General features: G+C 48.0%; 1 protein-coding gene across 2 annotated transcripts in view; it reads left to right on the forward strand.

Moving 5' to 3' along the window:
* FAT2 (FAT atypical cadherin 2) overlaps positions 1-19519 on the forward strand; it is a 71189-nt gene that overhangs the window by 17794 nt on the left and 33876 nt on the right. For both annotated transcript variants that reach the window (XM_080675241.1, XM_080675242.1), the window contains exons 2-9: positions 1680-4954; positions 6663-6977; positions 11572-11630; positions 12845-13156; positions 14083-14293; positions 16164-16303; positions 17129-17410; positions 18481-18691. In XM_080675241.1, the coding sequence (XP_080531367.1) occupies positions 1699-4954; positions 6663-6977; positions 11572-11630; positions 12845-13156; positions 14083-14293; positions 16164-16303; positions 17129-17410; positions 18481-18691 (4786 nt within the window). In that variant the 5' untranslated portion in view covers positions 1680-1698. The remainder of the gene's footprint in view (positions 1-1679; positions 4955-6662; positions 6978-11571; positions 11631-12844; positions 13157-14082; positions 14294-16163; positions 16304-17128; positions 17411-18480; positions 18692-19519) is intronic.

The raw sequence follows: 19519 nt of genomic DNA on the forward strand, positions 1-19519 counted from the left end.
GCATTAGGACCCCACGTGTAGAACCTGCCTCCATCCTGCCCTCTCTTTCCTGGGGTGCCCAGGCTTAGGGCACCACCAACAGGACCTGAAGTGAGGAATGGTAGTAGGGAGGCCAGAGAACAGGGCATATACACATTCTTTTCTGTCACTAGTGTTCAGATCCAGCATTAGGCCCCTTTCTATTCCTGCTTCCACCCTGCCTCCCATCCTGGGATGGATCTGCAAGGTCTGAAAGACCCTGCATTGAGTTCCCTCCCTCAAAAATCTGGAAAGAGGAGGATGCAAGACTTTCCCTTTCCCCCTTGCCCTGGAAGTTTAACTCTTCCTCGCCTTTGAAGAGCAGGCAGCTGGAAAAACAAGTCCTGCCTGTTTCATCCAGGAATGCGGGGCCCATCTGTCGGCAGCCACCTCGCTCAGCTCCCATGAGCGGCAGGCACCAGCTTCCAGGAGGCCCAGTTTGGCAACCAACTCTGCCCTCCTCCCTGCCCTGTCCTGTCCTTGCCCCCATGAGCCTCTCATTTTGAGCCAGGCGTGAGTTCAGGGACAAGCCCTGTGGGGAAAGGCAAGGGAGAGAATGGGGAGAGCAGCAAGTGTTTGAGGGGCGGGGCATTAGGTCAGCTCGGTCTCACCTGGCCACCCACCACATGACATGGGGCAAGATCTTACCCCGCCCGGGACTTTATTTCCTCAGCCAGGCATGAGGAGCAGGATCAGAACTCCCTCATCCCTAGGGTCCATGTCAGCTCTGACATCCCAGGCATTGAGGAGTTTTCTATGTTCAAGGTTACAAGGTGAGTCAGAGTCAGGTCCTCCTGTCCAGAGGGACCTGTGCTGGGACAGGGACAGGTGAGCTTGGGATAGGGCAAGCAGCCCTGGCCCGTGCTGCAAGGAGTTCCAGATCTAACTCTTGCTTTGCTTCTATCTTGCTGCAAGGCTCTGAGCAGTTCCTCTGTCTCTGTGAAACTTAGTTTCCTGTTACTAATCACAGCTAGTAAGCTAAAACTTACTACGTGTCAGGCACCCAATGAGGTTGACAATAATCTTATGCCCATTCCACAGAAGAGGAGATTGAGGCTCACAGAGATTAAGCAACCTGCCCAGGAAGGCTCCCAGGTAGTAAGCAGTGGAGCCAGGGCTGGTGGCCAGGCAGCCTGATGCCAGGCCCGTGACCCTGGCCGCTTGGTTTTGCTGCAGCCTTACACATGCCGACGGAGTTCCATTTGACTGGAGCTTAGCCTCTGGAAGAGACAGATTGCTGAGCTGGTTGGAACTCTTTTACCATCACTGAGGAGCCACTGAAGGTTTTGGGGAAAAGCAGAGAAGAGGTCAGGACTGTGTTGTATGTGCCAGGTGCCCTTGAGATTTAAACTAGTCTGTTATTGTTATTTCTCAAATACAGGGTTTCTCAACCTCAGCACTACTGACATTTGGGGACGAATCATTTCTTGTTGTGGGGAGGGAGGAGGGTTCTGTGCATCGTAGGATGTTGAGCAGCACCCCAGCCTCTACCCACTGAATGCCATCAGCACCCTTGCCCCCAAGCTGGGATAGCTGAGAATATCTTCAGACAATGTCCCCTGATGGGCAAAATCACCCCCAGTGAGGAACTACAGCAGTGGAAACCATTTTCTTCCTAATGTGCACATTTATTTATTTATTTGTTTGTTTGTTTTGCTTAGGGCTTCGGGATTTTCCACCATGATTATTGCTTTGCTGGGTTTTGTCGTTTTCTCGCTCCATTGTACAACCTGTGACAAGCCCCTGGAAGGGATCATCTCCTCCTCCTCCTTGCGCTTCACACACACCCTTTATAATGCGACCATCTATGAAAACTCTGCTCCCAAGACCTACGTGGAGAGCTCCGTGAAAATGGGCATTTACATCGCCGAGCCCCAGTGGGCAGTGAGGTACCGGATCATCTCTGGGGACGTGGCCAGTGTGTTTAAAACAGAAGAGTATGTGGTGGGCAACTTCTGCTTTCTGAGAATCAGGACCAAGAGCAGCAACACCGCCCTTCTGAACAGGGAGGTGCGAGATAGCTACACCCTCATTGTCCAAGCCACGGAGAAGACCTTGGAGTTAGAAGCTCTGACCCGTGTGGTGGTCCACATCCTGGACCAGAATGACCTGAAGCCCCTCTTCTCCCCACCTTCATACCGAGTCACCATCTCAGAGGATATGGCCCTCAAGAGCCCCATCTGCAAGGTGTCCGCCACGGATGCTGATCTGGGCCAGAACGCCGAGTTCTATTATGCCTTTAACACAAGGTCGGAGATATTTGCCATCCATCCCACCAGCGGCGTGGTCACGTTGGCTGGGAAGCTCAACGTCACCTGGCGAGGGAAGTATGAACTCCAGGTGCTGGCCGTGGACCGCATGCGGAAAATCTCCGAGGGCAATGGGTTTGGCAATTTGGCTGCACTCGTCATCCATGTAGAGCCGGCCCTCAGGAAGCCCCCGGCCATCACCTCTGTGGTGGTGGCCCCACCAGACAGCAGTGAGGGGGCCCCCTATGCCACTGTCGCGGTAGATGCGAACAGCTCAGGCGAAGTGGACTCACTGGAAATTGTGGATGGTGACCCCGGGAAGTACTTCAAAGCCATCAAGTCTTACGGCCGGAGCAGTGAGTTCAGTCTGGTGTCTGTCAGAGACATTGACTGGTTGGAGCACCTTCATGGCTTCAACCTCAGCCTGCGGGCCAGGAGTGGGGGCAGTCCTCCTTTCTATTCCCAGATCAGGGGCTTTCACCTCCCCCCTTCCAAACTGGCTTCCCTCAAATTTGAGAAGCCCATTTACAGAGTACAGCTTAGTGAGTTCTCCCCTCCTGGCAGCCGCGTAGTGATGGTGAAAGTAACCAGAGCCTTTCCCAACCTGCAGTATGTTCTAAAGCCATCCTCAGAGGGCGCAGGGTTTAAACTTAATGCTCGCACCGGGCTCATCACCACCACGAAGCTCATGGACTTCCATGACCAAGCCCACTATCAGCTACACATCAAAACCTCCCCGGGTCTGGCCTCCACCACTGTGGTCATCGACATCGTGGACTGTAACAACCATGCCCCCATCTTCCACAGGTTGTCTTATGCTGGTACGTTTGACGAGAACATCCCTCCAGGCACCAGTGTTTTGACTGTGACTGCCACAGACCGGGATCATGGGGAGAATGGTTATGTCACCTATTCCATTGCTCGTCCAAAAGATGTGCCCTTTTCTATCGACCCTTATCTGGGGATCATCTCCACCACCAAACCCATGGACTATGAGCTCATGAAAAGAATTTATACCTTCCAGATACGAGCATCAGATTGGGGATCCCCATTTCGCCAAGAAAAGGAAGTATCTGTTTCTCTTGTGCTCAATAACTTGAATGACAATAAACCTATGTTTGAGGAAGTCAACTGCACTGGGTCTCTCCGGGAAGACTGGCCAGTAGGAAGACCAGTGATGGCTGTGTCAGCTATAGATGTGGATGAGCTTCAGAACCTCAAATACGAGTTTGTGTCAGGCAATGAGCTAGAGTATTTTTATCTAAATCATTCTTCTGGAGTGATATCCCTCAAACGCTCTTTTATGTATCATACTTCTAGTCAACCCATCAGTTATTCCCTGAAAATTACAGCCTCAGATGGGAAATACTATGCCTCACCCACAACTTTGAATCTTACTGTAGTGAAGGACCCTCATCTCGAGGTTCCTATAACATGTGAGAAAACAGGGGTACTGACACGTTTCACAAAGACCATCCTCCACTCTGTTGGGCTTCCGAACCAGGACTCTGATGATGAGGACTTTACTTTCTTAAGTGCATTTCAGATCAATCATCATGCCCCACAGTTTGAGGACCACTTCCCACAGTCCATTGACATCCTTGAGCGTGTTCCTCTCAACACCACCCTGGCTCGCCTGGCAGCCACTGACCCTGATACTGGTTTTAATGGCAAACTGGTCTATGTGATTGCAGATGGCAATGAAGAGGGCTGCTTTGACATTGAGCTAGAGACAGGGCTGCTTACTGTAGCTGCCCCCTTGGACTATGAAGCCACCAGTTTCTACATCCTCAATGTCACAGTGTATGACCTGGGCACGCCCCGGAAGTCCTCCTGGAAGCTGCTGACAGTGCATGTGAAAGACTGCAATGACAATGCACCCCGATTTCCTCCTGGTGGATACCAGATAACCATCTCAGAGGACACAGAAGTTGGAACCACAATTGCAGAGCTGAAAGCAAAAGACGCTGACTCGGATGACAATGGGAGGGTTCGCTACACCCTGCTAAGCCCCACAGAGAAGTTCTCCCTCCATCCCCTCACTGGGGAACTGGTTGTCACAGGGCACCTGGACAGGGAATCAGAACCTCAGTATATACTCAAGGTGGAGGCCAGGGATCAGCCCAGGAAGGGCCACCAGCTCTTCTCTGTCACTGACCTTACCATCACATTGGAAGACGTCAATGACAACTCCCCCCAGTGCGTCACAGAACTCAGCAGCCTGAAGGTCCCAGAGGACCTGCCCCCAGGAACTATCCTAACATTTCTGGATGCCTTTGACCCTGACCTGGGTCCAGCGGGAGAAGTGCGACATGTCCTGTTAAATGATGCCCATGGGACCTTCCACTTGGACCTGATGACTGGTGCCCTCACTCTGGAGAAAGAGCTGGACTTTGAGAGGAGGGCTGGGTATAACCTGAGCCTGTGGGCCAGTGACAATGGGAGGCCCCTGGCTCGCAGGACCCTCTGCCATGTGGAGGTGATAGTCCTGGATGTAAATGAGAATCTCCACCCTCCCCGCTTTGACTCCTTTGTGCACCAGGGCCAGGTACAGGAGAACAGCCCCCCGGGAACCCAGGTGATCGTAGTGACTGCCCACGATGATGACAGTGGCTTGGATGGGGAGCTCCAGTACTTCCTGCGGGACGGCACCAGTCTTACAGCCTTTAGCATCAACCAAGACACAGGTACCAGGAGTGGGGCAGGATGGGAGTGCCAGGTGCTGGGAAAGGATGGGGCTAAGGTAAATCAGAATCTGTCCTGATCTGTCCAGTCAGACTGCAGGCGAAAAAGAAAAGCTATAAATAGGAACTCTCCTTCCTGTCCCTTTCATTTGATTTTTAATCTGTTTTTATCATACTGGGGCTACATATATACATGCATATGTGTGTGCATCCCTTTTAAGTCGAATTAACCATACCACTAGCATCTGTATATGTATGTATATATACATATATATACACACATACAAACATATATTACATATATTTGCTTATAAAAGTAATACATCATGGTTATACATCTTATATATAATTTAAAAATGAATGTTTCTCTGTGACCCATCTCCCCAGATACAATTTTTATTAACAATTTTGTCTATAATCTTCTAAAGTTTTCTTCTTTGTATCTGGGATATTATCACTGTTCGTGTCATTATTATGAAAACATAATAGACACTAATTCTGAAACTTTTTTTTTCATGTAACATAACTCCAGGATATCTTATATGTCAGTACATATAAATCTTTGTCATTCCTTTTGAATGGCTGCATTTTATCCTATCATATAGGTGTAACATCCTTGTTCAAATACTTTTACTCATATGCATTAGTGTCTATAGGAAAACCCATTAAAAACGCAGTTGCTGGGTCAAAAGATAATGCATATTTTCAATGTGAATAGATATTTCCAAATTGCCCTCCACAAAATGTGGAACCAACTTATTTATCCCTTTCAAGCTTCATAGAATATAAGTGCAATTCATCAAACACTTACTGAGCACCCTCTACTTATGAGGCCCCGCATAGACACTTTGTGGGAGATCCCTGGTGAATAAAGGTAGGTCACTGTCCTCAAGGACTTTACAATCTGATGGGTGATTTATTTCCAGGGTAAAGGGCAGGGTGATGTGGTGGAAAGAGCATTAGACTGAGAGTCAGTTCAAACCCAGCCCTCCCACCTATTGCTACATAGTCTTGGTCAAGTCATGCTCCTTCTTTGGGCCTTAGTTTCCCCACCCATTAAAGGAATAGGTTCCTTCATCTCTGACATGCTATGACTGTGAACAAGGGCCCTGCCCTCTCACTTCTACCCTTTAGTTGAGTGTGAGCCGTGACAACTGAGGGTGCAAGCCTCTTTTGCTCACTAGTGGACTCTCAACTTCTAGAACAGTGCAGGCCCAGAGCAAGCAATTTGTGGAGCTAAGTCTTTAAGATCATCAAGATACTGCAAAGGGGAACAGCAATTTATTTATCAAATCCCCAACCCTTAAATTGTATCTATAATACTTGAAGCTTGAAGGAACCAGTTTGAGGACAACTGTGAGGAAATCCCTTCGAGAATGTGAAGTAAAGCAAACAATAGGCCTTGGGTTGAAGAGGCCAGGAGAAAGTAGGTCAGCTACCACGGTCTTCCGGAAACCTGCAGATGCCCATGTGCCAGAGTCCTGGGCCTATTTTGGCAGAAAAAGGCTCTGAGAGGTTCAACAGTAAGAATATGAATTTCTCCATGTTTAACTCAGCAGCTCCCACACATATTGCCAACAGTTTCCTTTTCTCACGGAACACCTATGAGTATCCTTTCCAGAGAACTGTCTGGGGAGTGTTAGGTAAGATGATTTACAGGGCTACTTTGAGCTCTAAAATATTCTGGGGTTTGGCAATCAACTGTCCCTAGGAATGATTCAGACCCTGGCAACCCTGGACCGAGAATTCGTGTCCTGCTACTGGCTGACGGTACTGGCAGTGGATCGGGGTTCCGTGCCCCTCTCTGCTATAACTGAAGTCTACATCGAGGTTACAGATGTCAACGACAACCCACCCCGGATGTCCAGACCCGTGTTCTACCCCTCCGTCCAGGAGGATGCGCCCTTGCACACTTCTGTGCTTCAGCTGGACGCCTGGGACCCCGACTCCAGCTCCAAAGGGAAGCTGACCTTCAACATCACCAGTGGGAACCACATGGGATTCTTTGTTATTCACCCTTTCACAGGTAAGAACCTCAGAAATCTGGGTGAATGGGATTCCTTAACGCAGTGCTTCTCAAAGTGTGGTCCCAGACCAGCATAGTTAGGGACTTATGAACTTGTTAGAAATTCATATTCTCAGGTCTCATCTTAGACCTACTGAATCAGAACTCAGGGTGGGGCCCAGGAATCTGTATTGTAACAAGATGGCCAGGGGATTCCGATGGGTGGTAAAACTGAGAACTACTGCTCCACAAAGTCCGTCTCTATGGGAAAATAAGATATGAAAGCGTTCTTTCTTTGGGACCTAAGGATGTTAGCAGGTTGCCTGGTGACTCCAGACCTCCAAGTCCTCCCAACTGACCACTCCCCTGAGTCACAAGCCACAGGCTGAATTTCCTAACCCTAGTTCCCAACTGATCTCAAGCCTGCCCACAGAGTGGTGGCAACAGAGATCCACTTCAGCAGTGTTAACCATCTCACAAATACCTATCCTAAGCCCAAGGCCCTCTGGGGCAAGGATGGTGTGAGGTTTAGAGGATTCAGAGGTCACCAGTTTGCAGCAGTGAGCCAGATGTAGCCCACACAGGGGTTTTGTGTGGCTTGCACAAGCTTTAAACAATGATTTTTCAAGTTGTTTTGAAAACTGGGCAATTCCACAAAACATTCCAGGTTTTTGGTTGTCACTAAGAGATCTGGTAACACTGTCCCCCCTACCCCCCATTCCTCAGGACCACAATGCCTAGAGGCGACAGTAGCTCCCTAGGTAGAGCAGGGGCGTGTCCTCTGGTCCCCACAGTCCCCTCATTCTCCATTGTGTTATTGCCAGCCTGCTTCCCACATTTCTGCTACCTGCCTGTCTCCTGTTGAAATCTGAGAGCCAGTCCCCACTGCAGATACTTCTCCAGGCCACATCTTCCTCCTGGAGGATGAACAACAACCCGATTGCAGAGAAGGCTGACATTCTCTCCTCTGAACCTAGGGTTCAGCTCCAACAACTCACCCTGGTGAGATTGGAGGAGGGGGAAAGAGAGAAAGCTAGCAGACAGCCTCCCCATCCTTAAGACAAGGAAATCAGGAAAAGCATGAGCCTGGGGGTCCTGGGGCAGACAGTGGGTGGGGGAATACACTTGTCTGTTTGCACAGTGGCATTTGTTGGAACCTTTCCTGTTAACCTTTGACCTCGGGGAATGGATTAGTCTTCCTAGAAAGATGCTTTCAGCCTAGAAAACAGGCCTAGCTGGCTCTCTACCTGGTTCCACCCTATCCCTCCCTTTTCAGAAGAGGAAAGAGATCTCTCACCTAAGGCATTAGCTTCTCAGTCTCCAAATCCCTATTTTGTTTACTGTCAACAGTTTCCTGGCATGGGGTCTGGCAAAATGCCCCCGAGGGCAGAGATGTTCTTAGTCTTCCTGCAGTAGAGGAAGAAATTTTTACCAGAATAAACACCTAAAAATAAAATAATCAGCAATGAGCTCTCAACCCAGCTTTCTCAACACCACCATGTTATTGTTCCGCTTCCCTGCTTGGATACCATGGATGGTGTCCCTATGCCTTTAAGTTAAAGCCAGATCCTGCCGTGTCCCACAAACTTGTGCCTGACATGGCCCCTGCGCACCTTTCTGGCTCTGTCTGGCCTCTCTTCACCTTGCCACTCTCTGAGTCAAGCCACATGGCCATACCCTTTCCTGGCACCGAGCCTTTGCCCATGCTGTTCTGAGCCACGAGTCTCTTCCTCTCCTTTTTTTTTTTTTTTTTCTTTAATATATTGTTATTGAGTTTATTTATTTCAGAGAGGAAGGGAGAGGGAGAGAGAGAGAGAAACATCAATGATGAGAGAGAATCATTGATCGGCTGCCTCCTGCACGCCCCACACTGGGGATTGAGCCTGCAACCCAGGCATGTGCCCTGACCAGGAATTGGACCTGTGCATAGGTTGATGCTCAACCACTGAGCAACACTGGCCAGGCTCTTCCTCTCCTTTTGTCTGGCTAACTCTTGCTCTTCTTTCAGGTCCCAGCCCAGCTGTGCTTTCCTCAGAGAAGTTTTTCCTGACACTATAATATCCCTCCCAGCACCATCCACTTGCCTCCTTTTTAAAAGCATTTGTCACATAGAACATTATATTCATTTGTGTGATTATTCCATTAATTTATCCATGTCTTTTACTAGACTTCAAAGGCTTTATAGAAAAGGAATGTTGACTAAACACAATATAATATCCTCAGTGCCTGGCACACAGTAGAACCTCAATAAATAACTGAGAAGTGAATGAATGAACCTCTGCCAGCATCCACAATCTTTTGTTAAGCCCAAGAGTCATTCATTTATTCGGCAAAGGTTAAAGGTGTTTGCCCTCATGAGGCATTTAAACCATGTGCTGTGGCGAGACGTGAAGAAAAACACAACATAATTGCAGGCTTTGAGAAATTCAGCCCATCAGGAGTATGAAGATCACATATAAAAAACTATAGAGCCAGTGCAAATGAGCCCATGCTAGTGTATGTGTAGGCATGATGCTGTGACTGCTCAGAGGAGAGGAAGCTGCTCAATGTGGCGGATCAGCAACGGCTTCAAGAAACAGTCATTATACTGAGCTGAAGGATAGGGAGGACTTTGATAGGCAGGAGTCTGGGAGGGCCCTTGGGCAAGGAGAGTGCCAGGAGCTATGGCCTGGAGGGAGGAAGCCCCAGGTCTTACTAAAGACATTGTAAGTCAATTTCCACCACTTATTAACTATAAGATCTTGGGGGAGTTACTTAACTGCTCTATGCCTGAGTTTTTCCACCAGTACAATGGAGATGATAATAGCTACCCCTGGGGTAGGACTAAATGAGCTAATAGATAGATATAGAATGAGCTCAGAAGAACATCTGGACATGTAAGAGCTCAGTGAGTGTTGGCTGTTATGATCCTGATGGAGGGCAGAAGGGGGAGAGGAAGCTGGGAAGGGAGTTGGGATAAGACCTAAATTGGGCTGGGTCAGGGTGAAAGGAGAAGAAGGATCTGGAATCCATTGGAGTTTGAATCAACTGCAGTTGGAAAATTCTTGGATGAGAAAAAAAAAAAAGGGTGGGGAGGCAAGGGTCAAAGATGGGCCTAAGAAGGGGTAATGGGAAAATTCTGTTTGGAGGGGAGAAATGACAAGACCTGAATTGGCTGAGTCCTTGCCTTGTGCCAGGAAGAGCCCGTGGGGTGGCTCTGTGATGTCCCCACTCTATACAGGCTCCCTGACACCAACCTCAGAGCAGGGATGAGACTGATAACAGGGCAATGACAGGCAGCAAGTCCAGGGACCCTGGCCCTTAGGAGGTGGAAGGAGGCAGTGGGGAGAGAAAGGCAGAAAGAGAAAAGAAAAACCAGAGGGGTGGAGAGACAGAATAAGAGTGTCTGAGATTCAGAGAGGCAAAGAGGGGGAAGGGAGAGAGGAAGACCTGGACAAGGAAAGAGAAGGAGGGTGGTGAGGCATAAACAGGGAGAGAGAAGAGAGAAAGGGAGAGAAGGAGCAGAAAGGAAAGCAAGGAATGAGCCAGAGGAAGGCTTACCAGCCATGGCCCTCTTGCCCTATACTCTTCCAGGGAGGGGGTGGGAGCAGATCTGGGGCCTTTCCTCATCTGGCCCCTTAGCTTGGGAATGAGTGGGTGAGGTGATCTGGGACAAATTCACTGTCCCAGAGGAATGGGTCTTCCTTCTCTGGCTGGAAGGGCCTCTGGCTGTGGGGCTTCCCAGGAGTCTTCTTTGATCCCTCCCATGCCCGCCATCAGTTAGAGAAGAAAAGTCAGGATGACTTGGCCAGACTGCATAAGGCAGGAACATGTCCCTCACAGAGGCCACCCTCACATCACACTCCCATTTCCAGTGGAGTCTGCACCCCAACATCGAGTTCCTTTGCCCCTCATGGAGCTCCCATCCCCACATTTCATTCCATTACTCCATTATTTGATTGCCTAAACAAGATCCAGAAATGTACTGAACATTTTCAGCTGATCCACTAACTCCAACAAGTAGGTCTGCTTTGATTTAAAAGAGACCTCCCTTACCAGCTATGACCTATGGGCTTGGATGCCCTCTGCACCCTTGATAACCTCAGACTTGACTTTCCCAATGCATGCAAAGAACTGGCATCTTCTCTCCTTTGTGGCCTCACTGTATAGCCATAGCACCTCATAAAATTAAAACTGGACTTAAAGACCACCAAGTCCCCCATCCTCAAGGGACAAATGAGCTGAGAGGAGCCTCTGGCTCATCTGTACCAGGGTCATGGGAAGAGCTGAAAAATACAACAGGAGCAAAAGAGTAAAAAGCTACCACTTTGTGATTTTTCATGAACTGAACACAATGACTGAGATCCCTGTTGTAACTCCTGACAAGCTGCCTTTTTTACTCAACAATATATTGTGCACAGCAGCCTCCTCATGGTGAAAGGGGGGCGTAGGTGTTTCTTCCACTTCCTCCCTTGCCCTTCTCTTCCTCCAGAGTTCCATTTCCCCTTAATGTTCTCGTTCTCCAAAGACCAGAATTCCAGTCAAGGATTTGAATGTAACCCTCCAAGTTACCCCCAGTGAAGTGGGCCTGGGAGCCCTGGGAGCTCAAGTCTCCCTCCTGCCATCTCTCCCCCAGGTCTGCTGTCCACGGCTCGGCTGCTGGACCGAGAGAACAAGGATGAACACATCCTGGAGGTGAGTAATGGTGGTGAACCCACTCACTGGATTTGAAATCTCCTGAAGGATGCCAGGCTGGAGCCCAGCCAGGCCTTGGGCCATGTGCATATCTCCAAGCACTGTGGCTGAGGAGGGTGCTAGGCTCAGGGAGGAGTTGCTACTTAAGCTGGGTCTTGCTGTCGTTGGTGGTGAAGACTCTGAGAGTCTCTGCTGGCTCATTAGCACGGTGAAGGGAAAGAACCTGAAACCATGTCCAGGCTGGGCAGGATGCACTGATTGATTAGTAATGCCTGTAGTGAGTGCAGTAAGAGGGAGCAGTGCACATGTGCTATGCATGTTAGTGTGGTTTCCAGCGGACCCTCATGATCCAGAGAGAGGGTCACCCAAGGTTAAACACCAGGTCAGCAACAGGGCCATGCCCCCTCCTGAGCTATCCATACCAATGAACAGGTACCTCCTCTAGTCTTAAAGACATCAGTTGTGAGGGACACATATTCCTCAGCAGAACCGAAATAAACTTGCCTCTGTGCTCCCAGGCTCTACACATACCTTTGTAAGAAACAGGAGTTAGCAGTAGCTAACTGGCCTTCTAGAGACTGGAGCACTCTCCAGAGTCCAGGAAAGGCATTTATCTTTAAACACCAATGTATTTTTAAAAATGGGAACCATTTAGAGTAGAAATGTCCTGTCTCATAACCACGGGGTCACTGATACATGGGACCATCTGCCCCTTCAGGAAATACTCCCTGGTTCTAAAATTGTCTGTCTTTTCTCTCATTCTGGATTTCATTTCATGCATTGAGCCGCCTGTCTGACTCAAAAGGTACCACCCAATCCCTCATAAACATCTTCTCATTTGTTTCTTCTATCCTCTAGTAGCTTAAAGACACTGGAGAACAAAGCTTATGAGAATTATGAGCAAATAAAAAGTCAATGGACTCTGAGAAATGGCCCACAGGCCTCCTGAGAAAGGGCACCGTCTTTTTTTTAGAGCCTCCATGACTTCCAGTTCTTTCTGGTTCTTTCTCTGTTCCTGCTGGCTTCCCTGTGGGTGAGGTTGCCAGAGAGCTGGGTTCCAAGTAGGTGAGGTTGGGATAATAAAAGTCACACTCATACACCAAAGAACAGACTGATGTTTCCAGGCTGTTGAAAGCAGGGGTAGTGGTTGCAGTGGGTGGCAACACCTATTTCCTGCTTTGTATTTGGCAACTCATGCTGGATTCTGTTCCCAGGTGACTGTGCTGGACAATGGGGAGCCCTCCCTAAGGTCCACCTCCAGGGTGGTGGTATGCATCTCGGACGTCAATGACAACCCCCCTGTGTTCTCCCACAAGCTCTTCAATGTCCGCCTTCCAGAGAGGCTGAGCCCGGTGACTCCTGGGCCTGTGTACAGGCTCGTGGCTTCAGACCGGGATGAGGGTCTCAATGGCAGGGTCACCTACAGTATTGAGGAGAGTGACAAGGAGGGTTTCAGTATCCACCCGGTCACGGGCATGGTGTCATCCAGCAACACCTTCGCGGCTGGAGAATACAACATCCTAACGGTGAGGGGGCACGGAGGCTTTGGAAGGGTGCGACATTGCCGGTTAGGGATTTTCTCGGATTCAGGAGGAAGGAGGTAGCCACCAGGCATGATGAAGGTGCTACTCCCAGAGACACTGGGAACCCCAACATCAGCCAAAGGGTCAGAATTCTGGGCCTTTCTCTTTGAGGGCAATAAGGTCTTATTCTTAGAGATAAAGATTTTGGTGAGAGTAGCAGGGGCTTTGGAATCAAGATAAGCCTGAGTTCTAATCCTAGCTCTGCCATTTTACACTTCTGTGGCCTTGTACAAGTCATTTAACCCCTTTGAGCTTTTGCTTTATCATCTGTAAAAGGCACTAAGAACACTTTCCTTGTAGGAAGCCAAGATAGCAAATGGTTAGGGCATGGGATCTCATGTCAGACAGCCTAAATCCAACCCAGCCTCATTGCCGGCCAGTCAGAAAACCCAGGCTATATATTCACCATGCTGAGCCCCAGTTTCCTCCTGCAAAAGGGAAGTGATAATAGTGTCTATCTCAAGGCTGTCATGCATATTAAATTAGATATGGCACATGTGGCTCTTAGAGCAGGGCCTGACAATAGTGAAAGCTCATAAATTCTAGTTTATTATGTTTACAGTTGATGGGAGGTAAAGGGTCCATGTGTGTAAAATCTAGTTTAGGAATCAGCACATCGTAAGCGTTATTTTGTCACTTCTCATGAGGTTCTTGAACACAGGTTCTATGTTCCATTCACCACTGTGCCTGCAACCACCAGCATGTACCTGCTTACAGTAAGCCCTCAACTGTGTGTTGAATGAGAAAAGAGGCCAGTTCAGTCAGTCACAGGGCACCCTGTTTCTTGGATGGTCACCTGGATCTTCTTGTTTCTTGGATCTTCTGGCCCTACAGACAAAGCCTCACTCTCAGTTTTGGCCTCTTTTCAGATCCAGGCAACAGACAGTGGGCAGCCACCACTCTCGGCCAGTGTCCGGCTACACATCGAGTGGATCCCTCAGCCCCGGCCCTCCTCCATCCCACTGGCCTTTGACGAGCCCCACTATAGCTTTACAGTTATGGAGACAGACCCCGTGAATCACATGGTGGGGGTCATCAGTGTTGAGGGCCGACCCGGACTCTTCTGGTTCAACATCTCAGGTGAGGCCCTCAGAGAGCCAGCCCCTTCCTTCCGTATAGACTATCCCTAGTCCTCAAAGTATGATCCTTCTGAGTCCTCTCAAGGTCATGCTCCGTGGAAGCCCCTTTTTGGGCCACAGGTGGTTCTCTGGGGCAGTGAGTAGTAGGGGTACCACTTGTGCCAAACTTCCACACCAGGTAGTTCTCAGGTGCAACCTCCTGGTCTCACTGGTAAACACAGCCAGAGTTGGACAGTGCCTCCGCTACCCCAAGTGCCTGGGAGATCTTAGAGGGTGGTCAGAGAGACCCAGAGGAGAAAGCACAAGTTTTATGTTTCTTCTTCTGCCTCCATGTGAAAAGCAGCACTGATTTCATTGACCATGAGCCTGAGGCCAGCTATATGTTCTGGTCCCAGCTATATGTTCTATCCTCAAGATCAGGGGAAAGTGTCCATTCTCATTGTAGGAGATATTTGGGTCCAAGCTCTGATGGCCTGCTCTGAATCTCCTTTCTATCCTTAATCCAAGATTTTTAAAAAAACATCAGTGGGGTGGTGGGGGTGGCACAGACCCCTTTGGGCATCTGATGAATGCTTGGGACCCTCTTCCCAGAAAGTTGCACACACAAACAGATTTACAGACAAATTTAGTGGTTTCATAGATTCTCTGAAACCCAGTCAGGGATTCCAGGTTAAGAACCTGTAATCTTAAGAGTTTCAGCATAGCACAAACCATGGATTCCTATTACAGTTTCCCAGCCTGGATGTGCACTTGTCTTAAGCTTTTGGCCTCCTGCAATTACTTCTAGTTCTGATTCACTGCTCTTTTTCATTGTTTGGTTTTCTTTCTTTTACACAAAATGAATACATGTACTCTAAAAAACATTGAGAAAATATAAATGAATGCAGAGCAGAGAATAAAAATCACCTAAACTCTCACCATTCAGAAGCTAATCCACTGTTACAATTTTGATGTGTTTCATTCTGGTCATTTTTCTACACACACACACACACACACACACACACACACACACAGAGGGTTATATTAAAATATTGCTTTCTAAGTTTAAAAAATGTATGATGAACGTATTTCCATGTCACTAAACAGATCTCTATTTCATTTAAATAACCGCATGCTAATTCTATATTTTAGATTCTTAGAATTCATGAAATCAATTTCCTCTTGCTGACTAGAGTTATTTTCTTTTCTTTTTTTTTATATAGATTTTATTGATTTTTTACAGAGAGGAAGGGAGAAGGATAGAGAGTCAGAAACATTGATGAGAGAGAAACATCCATCAGCTGCCTCCTGCACACCTTCTACTGGGGATGTGCCCTCAACCAAGGTACATGCCCTTGACCGGAATCGAACCTGGGACCTTTCAGTCCACAGGCCGATGCTCTTTCCACTGAACCAAACCGGCCAGGGCTAGAGTTATTTTCATTTTTTCCTGGGCATTGGCACCTTTAGGCCATACAAACTGCCTGGAAACCATGAAGTAGAGCTTCATTACTCCTACATATTTCAATCCTAGTTGCAGAATATGTTCTGTGACTAATTTTGGTCTTCCTCTGGGACTCTTCAGTCCACATAAGTTCACCTTTTTCCATATCATTACTTGGATCTTGATAAAAATTTGACGATAACTTAACAAGATAAATGACAGCTTTTTGGATGCCTGGGGAATAAACTCCAGCCTGTCACCCAGATATCGCACTGTTTCTGAACAGTCTTAAACCCCTGGTTCAGGTTCTTCCTTGAATGCCTATAGTCCCTCCAGCCAAGGTTGGCACCTACTCCCAACTCCTCTAAATCTGCCAGCCAAATCCCATGTTGTGCTCCTGCTGCCTAAGTCACTGAGATTGTGTGCTTCCCACCCACTTGCCCTCCAGGTGGGGACAAAGACATGGACTTTGACATTGAGAAGACCACAGGCAGCATCATCATCGCCAAGCCTCTCGACACGAGGACGAGGTCAAGCTATAATTTGACTGTGGAGGTGACCGATGGGTTCCACACCATTGCCACCCAGGTTAGAAGCCTCAGTTGGGAATTCTCAAGTTGAGAGGAAATAGGAGTCCTGCTTAGTTGGGATGAAACTACAAATGGCTTTCTGTGGTTGTGCTTTACCTCAAAGAATGATAAATTGGAATCAAGGTTCTGCATCCCAGTCTTATCTGACACACATCCTACTTCTGTGATCTTGGAAGGATCCTTCTTCCCACTGTGGATCTCTGTATATTAAGGGGTTTGTTTAAATTAGTAGTTTTTGTTTCTTTAATATATACTTTTTATTTTTTATTTCAGAGAGGGAGAGAGAGATAGAAACATCAATGATGAGAGAGAATCATTGATTGGCTGCCTCCTGCACACTGCCCACTGGGTATCAAGCCCACAACCCAGGCATGTGCCCTGACCCGGAATTGAATCGTGACCTCCTGGTTCATAGGTAGATGCTCAACCACAGAGCCACACCGGCCGGGCTAAATTAGTAGTTTTTAATTAAAGATAGAGGGCCATGGGGCTACCATGGGCATGAGGAATGATAGCCAAGTAAGTGGGGCTCTGGATTTCTACTTTGGCTTCAGCCAGAATTTTATCTGTTTCATATATTGAGATTTCACACAAAATTTCATTTAAAGAAAAGACCCTATAAAAAATTCGTTTTTGAAAACCACTAGATTGCATGTTACCTGAAAGATTTATGACTTCGAAATTTTATCATTCATTCAACACATTCTTAAGTACTGTGCACCAGGCATGGTGCTAGACAGATGATATGGTGGGGAACCAGGCAGATAAGGCCCCTGACTTTATGGAGCTTCCAGTCTATCTTCTGTCTCACTCTCCTCCCTAGGTCTACATTGTCATGATTGCCAACATTAACCACCACAGGCCCCAGTTTCTGGAAGCTCATTATGAGGTCAGAGTTCCCCAAGACACACTGCCTGGGGTTGAGCTCCTCCGAGTCCAGGCCATAGATCAAGACAAGGGCAAGGGCCTCATCTACACCATACATGGCAGCCAAGACCCAGAAAGTGCCAGCCTCTTCCAGCTGGACCCAAGCAGTGGTGTCCTGATAACGGTGGGGAAATTGGACCTGAGCTCAGGGCCCTCCCAGCACATGCTGACAGTTATGGTGAGTTAACTGAAAAATCAGGTAAAAAATCTACTTGCATGAAGATGTGTGGGGGTGGACGCTTAGGGGCATGCTGAAAGTTCCCTTTCCCCCTGATGGGCCAGGTGTACTGATGCTCATAATGATAATCCATGAGATGAGTTGTGACATTTCACAGACTGCCAGAAGTACCTTCCATAAAGGATGCCTGGGAGTGAAGAAAGAGATGGGACAGCTGCCAAGAAAACTCCTGCAATCTTAGACTTGCTCCAGATATCCCCCAACAGTTCTCTCCCTGTTCCATGAACTGCATGACCACAATGTGGATTTATAAAGTGTCAGAGCTGGGAGGGACCCAGAGACCCTTTCACCCAGAGCAAACACTAGGGTGAGGTGAGCCAGGTACATAGGGAACAAAATTTAAGGAGGACTCACTCTCAGGGTCTTTTGTCTACACTTTTATGACCCTGAGAGTCAGTGCCTCCTTATATTTATGCCCTACTTGTCTCACTCTAGTCCAAGCCCTGATCCTACCATTTCTCTTATACCTGAGGTCCACAGAGGAAGGGAGATGTGCTCATCATCATATAGTTCTTTTTGATGGAACCAAAACTAGAGTCTAGCCTTCCTGACTCGAGGTTCAGGGTTCTTATATGTTAGTATATCATTCTCTGGGCATATTAATGTATATTAAAGGCTCTGAGAAGTCCACAGTAAGGAAAACTTTAACTTCATTTAATTTAGTGCTCCCTAAATTTACTTAACCATAGAATATTTTTTCACCCCTGCACAACATGTTAACAACTTGAAAAACTAATATTCTCTGAGACCAAATTTGGCAAATACTGTTTCTCTGTTAATTTCTGCCTTTCTCCTAAAGTGAGATTATCCATTAAAATAGCTAAGCCTAATAATCAATAATTAATAAACTTATTTTAAAAGAAAAAAGAGCATAAATGTGAACAAATTGAAAGGAATAGAGCTACAATTGGGTGTATTTTTCATTGGCATTCTATTTCATTGACCTCAATCTAACCAAACCTCTTCCCATTCCATTTGCTACTCACCCCATTACCTCCTCGGACCCATAGGTCCGAGATCAGGAGATGCCCATCAGGAGGAACTTTGTGTGGGTGTCTATTCACGTGGAAGATGGAAACCGCCACCCACCCCGCTTCACCCAGCTCCACTATGAGGCAAGTGTTCCTGACACCACAGCCCCAGGTACAGAGCTGCTCCAAGTCCGAGCCATGGATGGTGACCGGGGAGCCAACGCTGAGGTCCACTACTCCCTTCTGAAAGGTGAGAGGCCTGGCTATAAGTCCGGAAGAGGGCAGGGGTTTTGGTAATAAAGAGAAGCACTACAGGCATGAATTTGGAATTTACTCAAGGGCCAAGCAATCTAAATTTTGGCAAGCTATCACTCTAGAGCAGGGGTGGGGAACATCCGGCCCGCAGGCCACATAAGGCCTGCGAGATGATTTGTTCTGGCTCTGTGAAGGCAACCCAGGCAAGACTCGAAATTCAATAAATCTAGGAGCTTTTTTCATAGCAACATAAATTTATATTAAGTGAATTATATTAACTGAATGATGTCATAAATATTCAAATGGCCCTTGGCAGAAAATAAGTTCCCCACCCCTGCTCTAGAGCAGTGGTCACCAACTGGTTGTCCGCGGACAACTGGTAGTCCATGAGGTTGGCGACTGCTGCTCTAGAGCATTCCCTAGGACTATAGTGACCTAAGATAATGTACTTTCAAAGATGGTAAGAACAATAATTAAGATACTACTGGTGTTACAAGAGAATTTGCACATCCTATATAATAAAACCCTAATATGCAAATTGAACCACTGGTCGCTATGATGTGCAATGACCACCAGGGGGCAGATGCTCAACGCAGGAGCTGCCCCCTGGTGGTCAGTGCGCTCCCACAGGGGAAGTGCTGCTCAGCCAGAATCCGGGCTCAAGGCTGATGAGCGCAGCGACGGTGGTGGGAGCCTCTCCCGCCTCCACAGCAGCACTAAGGACCCCTCGGGGGATGTCCGCCTGCGGGCTTAGGCCCGCTCCCTGCCGTGGGGAGCAGGCCTAAGCTGGCAGGTGGACATCCCCTGAGGGGTCCTGGACTGC

The sequence above is a fragment of the Plecotus auritus genome (genome assembly GCF_963455305.1).
Source record: "Plecotus auritus genome assembly, chromosome: 6".
NCBI classification, from domain to species: Eukaryota; Metazoa; Chordata; class Mammalia; order Chiroptera; family Vespertilionidae; genus Plecotus; species Plecotus auritus.